This window comes from Cupressus sempervirens, chromosome 3 (assembly GCF_028749045.1).
Source record: "Cupressus sempervirens isolate cs-2001-9-10 chromosome 3, ASM2874904v1, whole genome shotgun sequence".
Lineage (NCBI taxonomy): Eukaryota > Viridiplantae > Streptophyta > Pinopsida > Cupressales > Cupressaceae > Cupressus > Cupressus sempervirens.
This window is the reverse complement of record NC_143120.1, coordinates 538,071,642-538,079,207: the sequence shown is the minus strand read 5'-3', so window position 1 is coordinate 538,079,207 and position 7,566 is coordinate 538,071,642. Positions and strand designations below refer to the sequence as shown.

General features: G+C 34.1%; 1 protein-coding gene across 1 annotated transcript; it reads left to right on the top strand.

The window, feature by feature from the left end:
• The first annotated feature begins 4,789 nt into the window (after positions 1 to 4,789).
• Positions 4,790 to 7,034, top strand: LOC149567533 (3'-N-debenzoyl-2'-deoxytaxol N-benzoyltransferase-like). The gene is made up of 2 exons (XM_089820755.1): positions 4,790 to 5,487; positions 5,612 to 7,034. Exons 1-2 carry the CDS (start codon positions 5,050 to 5,052, stop codon positions 6,518 to 6,520), a joined length of 1,347 nt encoding a protein of 448 aa, XP_089676881.1. The 5' UTR covers positions 4,790 to 5,049; the 3' UTR covers positions 6,521 to 7,034.
• The last annotated feature ends 532 nt before the right edge of the window (positions 7,035 to 7,566 follow it).

The following is a 7,566-nucleotide window of genomic DNA, read 5'->3' as shown; positions in this document are numbered from 1 at the left end:
AAAATAGTATTCCTATCCATAATTTTGTCCGCTACTTTAGACCCTCATAGAAGTCATGTAATGAGTTGTTTATAATCTAAAAATAACCCACCTATATTTTATTAGGGACAAGGTGCATTTTTAACATCTCATACACCTTTTTCCAACACATAAACATGTAAAAAACTACCACAAACTAATTCTAGAATTTTTTGGAAAACACTTGCAAGGTTGAGACACATGTTTCTCAACAACACTAAACTACTTTCTTCAATTAATAAATTATACAATATAGAAAATATAAGCACACATTGTGTATAGACAAAAAAACATATTGCAATATAATATCTAATGTTAGGTTGTGAAGAGATTTTTGCATCAACAATTCAAACCACATAAGGATTCATCTTGAAAAAAAGATAAGAAAAGTATAAAAATATGATTGGAACTATTGATACTAAAAAAATCATGCAAACGATTATAATATAATTTTTTTGAGATGATTGAAACCAATGATGCTAAAAATTGAAACATGATTTAATGAAAAATTTCACATAATCAATGCATCATGTTCTAATCTAAAGTAGATTATTAATGCTCATATTGTTTCTTTCTTTAATGTATAATTACTAAAGGGGGAACCACCTTTGCACGCACCTTGACAGCCCAAACCATCTACTCGACTTTACCATCTGATCTGACTTACTACCCTAGATCTCCCATAACTTATCAAGGTGTACTTATCTCAAAAGCTCTATTCGCCCACTATCAACTAGACTATAGATAGTTACCTTCATCAATTTTGAAGATCATTCCATGAACTAACTATAGTACTCCTATAGCTTTAAGTGAAGTCCTCAGCCCTATATTCTATATGGTGGTTGGTCTCACCACAACTAACCTACCTCCCTACTATTCTATGGCTTTATGGCATGTTACCCCACATTATATAGGGAATCTTCCTTTTCACATTGTCACAGAACCATCCCCCATGCATGCCCATATAATTTTAGGGCCCTAGCCCCATTCTAGTCCCACCTCCAACCCACTTCAGTTGTCCTCTCTCCTCTTGGCCTATCCCCACTATAGTAAAGAGCAAACCAAAAAGATATTACTAAACTATTAAAAAAGAAAGTTGTCAAAAAGTTATTATTCAACTAGTAAGAACATTAACATGTTCTTTGATAACATCATCTATTAATGCTCAAACCTCTCAAAAATGTGATTCAACTAAAGTAATCATTTAAAAGACTTTGACAAATTTAACTCATCATAAGTTTAAAGAATTATTTTTAAATTGAATGCATACTATTTCTTTATTCACATTTCACTATATAAATTAAAAATATAAATATCTTTAGAATCATTTATTTAGATGAGATTTAATGCTTGTGTCAAATTTTAATAGAATGTTTTGTACCCCAAATGAGAGATAGCTTTCATAAAAAGTGTAAAATAAATAACCATTTAAAATATTTACAAAGTGTTGGATTATGTAATTAGTTGAAAAGTTAGTAGGTAGAAATAATAATAATAACATCACTTCAATGAGTCTCATAATAAGTTGTGATCTCATATGTAGTGAACTATTCCTTTACTATTTGAGTGTTGTGTGCATAAAACTATCCATGTACATTTATTCTCCTCTATTAACCACATTGAATATACTTTCAACCAATCACAAAATATGAAGAAATCTTCTCAATTAATGATACATTTTATAGCTCAAAGGTTATGAGTTGAATTATGAGATGTGTTACTTTTGTTTCATTATGTGTTCTTCTCAATGGCCAACCTTCCCAGTTATTTGTTGCCTCTAAGGGAATCTGCTAGGGTGATCCTTTCTCCCCTTATCTTTTCATTATTATGGCTAAGGGTTGGGGCAGATTCAAGTATTAAAGGTTTCTCAAAACTTAATTTATGACTTGCATTGGGATAATGGACTACCTTCTCTTTCTCACCTTCAATTTGTTGATGACTCTGGTCTTGCGAGAATTACTCGATCAAGGCAGCTCAAGCCTTGTAACGTACTCTGGAAATTTATTTGGTAGTGTCAAGTTAGAAAATTAATGAAACATAAATCCTCAATATATTTCTTTAACAATCCTAAACCTATTCAATGGAGGATTGCTAATATTCTATGGTTTCAAATTGTGTCACTCAATTTTACATATCTCAGCATTCATATCATTGTTTCTAGGCAACCATGACTTTTTTGTAGAATTTTCTTAACAAGCTTTAGGAGAAGGTGAATAATTTGACTCAAAAATGGGTCTCTACTATTACTTGTGTTACCCTCTTTCAATTTGTTACTCAGGCTCTCCCTATTTATAGGAGCATGGTTTAGGCTTCTCATGTTTACTTTCTCAAGGAGTTTGATCCGCTTTCTCAATAACTCCTTTGGAATGGCAATTTGCATAAATCTAAATGGATTTTAATAAGTTGATGGACTATTTGTAGGCCAAACAAGGAGGACAATGTTGATCTTCACTCTTCTATGTTGAGTAGCCAAGCTTTGAATGCTAAGCACTATTGGTGATGATGCTCTCAACAAAATTAACTTTTTGCCTGTATTATCTCTGGTAAGTATTTTAGTTGTGTTGATCCTCATTCTATTTTCTCTCTTCCACTAGAAGGTCGTGGCTCTATGGTGTGGCATTCTCTCAAGAATGATGCTCATATAGTTAAGAGGGGCCTTTTCTGGATATGTAAAGGAGGTTCTTAGGATTTGTTTTGGTTTGATGCTTGTGATGGAAACCTTCCTATCTTGTCCATGTACCCTCATTTGCAGACTCTTTGTGAATATTTTTTAGTTGTCGGATGGGATAAGGTGGTTCATTATAAGGTGGCAATAGATGGAAGAACTCTTTAGATTGCTCATTTGGGGGCTCAGAGGAGGACCAATAGGAGCTTTCTAGGATATTGTGCTTTAGGAGTATTTCTCACTAGTGGGGCTAGATATTTTGGCTTGGAGTGGTACCTCATCTAGTAAGTACTCTGTCTCCGTTGGGTACTAGGAAATTACTAGACAATTGTTAGGAGATGTTGAGCTACCTTGGTGGAAACAAGTTTGGAATAATTTTCCTAGTCCAAATGTGATTGCTTCATGTAGCTAGTGGTCAAAATCAATTTTTTTCATGGGATAATCTTTGTAAATGTGTTTTCAGGGATCCTCATTTTGTGTGTTGTTGTGTGGTAATGGTGAGGAGTTTTCCTCCCATCTTTTCTTCAATTGTTCTTTTTCTACCTAGATATGACACCTTTGATGGAGTGCTTGGGGTTTCCCTTATAAACATGCTTCCTCCTTGCCTGATTTCTCACATCGCTTGGGGAGTGTCCCCACTAAAGCCTTTCCTCTTTAGGATGTGTGGTTTAATGGTCCTTCATTTATTCTTTCACATATTTGATTGAAGAGGAATAGGCAAATCTTTTAAGATGTCCCAATTGGAGCCAAGAAAATTTGGTGGATGATTTCTCACTCTCTTCATGAAATAATGAAGGCTAAGTATGTGTTAGATGCGGTATGGCTCCCAGTGATCTTTCTATATACAATCACCTTAATTTTCATATTTAGCGATCCTATGGGTTGTGGGTTAATGATTTCATAGTGTGCCCAAGCAGCCTAGGAGGTAGGAGAAGTGATTGGTGAATCGTTAGGGGCATTGGAGTCCTTCTCCATTTGGAGTTTTAAAAGACAACAATGATGGTTCTTCCTAGGGGATTGCATGTCCAATTGGAATTGGACAAGTGGCTCGTTGCAACTATGGTGAAGTGCAGTTTCTTTTCTTAGTGCTTAAGGGTTGTCATACTAACAATCTTATGGAGGATATAGCCATTTTACACATTGTAGAACAATGTCGTTTGAGGGGATCTTCCATAATTATTAGTAGTCGATTAACTCCCAAGTGGTCCAAAGAACTTTTTAACTATGCAATCCCTTGAGGATGTGAGTTGACACCTGGCTTTTGTTGTTAGTCAAATTCTCATCTCCTGTAGAACTATGAGTTCTATTAGTTTTACTTACATTCATCAAAAGTGGAATGAAGTTGTTGTTTGATTGGCTAAATGAGCTTTTGAACATGCGCCTAATTGGAATATTGTGGATAGAGGATAATTCCCCCAAATTTATCTTGTGATTTTGATGACCTTATTAATTAAGATAATGCTCCTTATTGAACTCTTATTCTTGAATGTCTTTATGTCTTAATAAATTTTTACCCCTCTCTTATAATAAAAAACAGACAAACTCATCTGAATCAATTCTCATTCTCCCTATCAACCCAATTCTTTTTCATGTTGTAACACAATTGTAATCTCGCAATCTTGCCATTCTCAACTTCGTGAGTGTGAAAAGGAAAGGGAAGAAAGTAAAAGAAATGTAATCTGATATGAGAAATAATTGCCAAGAAAGCCGAATGGGCCCCTGACTGATATAGCCGTTTCCTGCACGACTGTGAATATTCACTATTAATTCCTCATATGTGTAAAATTTCCATCGCCGAGATTGACATTAAAGGAAAGTTTATCTATGGCGAACAGGAGTTTCATTGACTGTAATGCTGGTGAATGGAAACAGAAATTGCAAATACGCAAGGATCAAGAAATTTGGCAAGAGCAAGAGTTAAACGGAAGCCACATGGACCAACCAAGCTATAAATTCTACCAAAGGGAAAAAGATACCTAAAACAGTTTTTCTGCAACAAGATGCTTTTAACGTGTCCTTTTATGCAAAAGAAGCTATAAATTCTTGCACAAAGGGCAAAAGATACCTAAAACTATTTTTGTTTACTAGGTTAAATATAGATACCGAAATCCACAAGATGCTTTTAACTTGTCCTTTTATGCAAAGGAAGCTAGAAAACTGAAGATGAGGATTTGGGTGATCGAATTGAATTATGCAGGGATCAGTATATTCCGCTTGAAGTCAGTATAGCTTCTAGAATTTATGGAAAGCCATGTCAATATAGCTTCATATCTGGACTTATATATAGGCTACACAACAATCCTTGTTTGAAGCATCAATATCATTTATCTTATTGAGTTCCTTAAGGCAGGCTGAGGGAAGAGGTAATGGAGAAGGCATGTTCATCAGAGTTAAATGTGAAGATTGTGGAGAGTAGCCTTGTGAAACCATGTTTGTCTTCTCCTAGAGAGACCCTCTATCTCTCCAACCTTGATAACCAGCCATTAGTAACAGTGGCCTTCAATACCTTGCTTGTGTATGATGGATTTGAAGATCTTTTGTCACATCCTGCAAAAACAATCCGAGAAGCTCTATCTAAGGTGTTGGCTTATTACTATCCTTTGGCCGGGAGATTGAGAAAGAAAGAAGATGGGAAGCTTCAAGTGGAGTGTACAGGGGAAGGTGTTCTCTTTGTGGAAGCCATGGTAGATAACACCCTCTCTGTCCTTGGAGATTTGGACCAGCCCAAGCCATCATTTAAGCAGTTGCTTTTTAGGTACCCTACTAATACACCCAGTGAGGACATTCATCCCATGATTCTTCAGGTGCAACATTGCTCCTCTCTCTCTCTCTCTCTCTCTCTCTCTATATATATATATATATATATATATATAATTTATATTATATTTAGTTTATTAGTTTTAATTATCATAATTGTGTTTTCTATAGGTGAATCATTTCACGTGTGGAGGCTTTATTGTAGCAGTGACTTTTCACCATTGTGTACTTGATGGACGAGGGGTGGGGCAGTTTCTAAAAAGTCTTGGAGAGATGGCTAGAGGACATGAAAAGCTATCTATTGAACCAGTATGGGATAGAGAGCTTCTCAAACCAAGTAAGATAGCAAATCATGATTTCAATTTGATTGAAGAAAAAATAGAGAAAAAATCCCATAATTGGACATATCCATTATATAAAGAATCAATTCAAATGTCTTGCGTCTTGGACTCGGAGACATTGAAATGTGTGAAAGATGGAATCATGCTAGAATGTTTGGATAGCTGTACTACATTTGAAATTTTTGCAGCTTTGGTTTGGCGAGCAAGGACCAAGGTACTTGAAATTCCACATACTCAAAGTGTTAATATTTTCTTTGCACTAGATGCGAGAAGATCATTTAGCCCCCCACTACCAAATGGGTACTATGGAAATGGTAGTGTTGGTGCATGTGCAGAAGCTATTGTCCATGATGTCATATACCAACCACTTCCATATCTAGTGAATATTATAAAGAAAACAAAGATTTCAGTGACTAATGAGTACCTTAGAGCAAGAGTTGATAGAGACCAATTTCCATTAGATGTTTATAGCAACCATGCTAATATAGTTTTGAGTGATTGGAGGTGGCTAGGATTTAATGAAGTTGATTTTGGATCAGGATGCCCAATAAATATATCCCATATGCATTGGAATGAAAATGAATTCAACCTATCAAATGTTTTTCTCTTCCTTCATTCTCCTAAGAAAAAGAATGATGGATTCAAAATAATAACATGGATGCCTCCACAAGCATTTGATTTATTCAAAATGGAAATAGAGGCCATCACCAACAACTATGTTACCAACACATCTTCTTAGTTAGCCAAGTCTCCTTTCTTTGAGGGACTCTCTTGTTGAAAGAATTGTTTTCCTTTCTAATAGGGAAGATATAATTAGATGGGCTCCATCCAAAGGTGGTGATTACTCAATTAAGGAAGGTGATTATGGTCTTCGACAAATAGATAATTCAAGCAAAAAGTGTAGAGCTATAGTTGTTCAATGCACTTATCATTTATTTGGCTATTACTTTTCACACTCTTTATGCAGGAGAATCCATCCTTTTGTTGAAAACAGAAAGTACAGAGTTGGCCTTCATGGTTCATGTCCCAGATGTTGATTTGGATGGTATTTTTCTGTTTCATAGATGGTCCAATTAGACACGCAGTTCAATGTTCTCTTGATTTTAGTTAAATCTTTCAGAAGGAGAGGTTCATTGGCATTATTGGGCCTTGCTCATTGCAGATTATAATTGGGCCCTACCCATTATAGAGTATTTGTATATAACATGTTTTGGTAACTCTTTCTTAATGCAAAGTAATTGTATTTTGCTGTAGGTATGTCTGGTATGACCTATTTGCCTTTAGCACTTTTGTACTTCAGCAAGGATTCAAAGTTTTCTTGCTAGCTTTTTTTCTGATGAGTCTTTGAACTAGTTTATTAATAAATATATTATATAAGTGCTATGTCCCTTTTTTATTTAAAAAAATAGTTAAGCCTTTTTATTTAAAGATAAAAATTTAAATGAGTTGATGGACATAGTTTCTCAATGTAAATTTAAAATCTTATATTTAAATACACAAAATTTATTGAATGTATTAAATAGTCAACTTTTTAAAAAAATAGACTAATAAAATATTGTAACTTTTTAGCAATTTACTTAGTAAATAAAAACATAATTATTTTACAATAATTGTTTATGATCATTTTTTATCTAAACTGTTTATAGTTTTTATTTACTAAAAGTGTATTAGAAGAAATTGTTTAATCATCTTCTTTCATTTGAACAAATAAATATTTTTAATGTAGAAAATCTCTTATGTTTTACTATCTTCAAATTAATATATTTAATAAATGATTTTAGATTT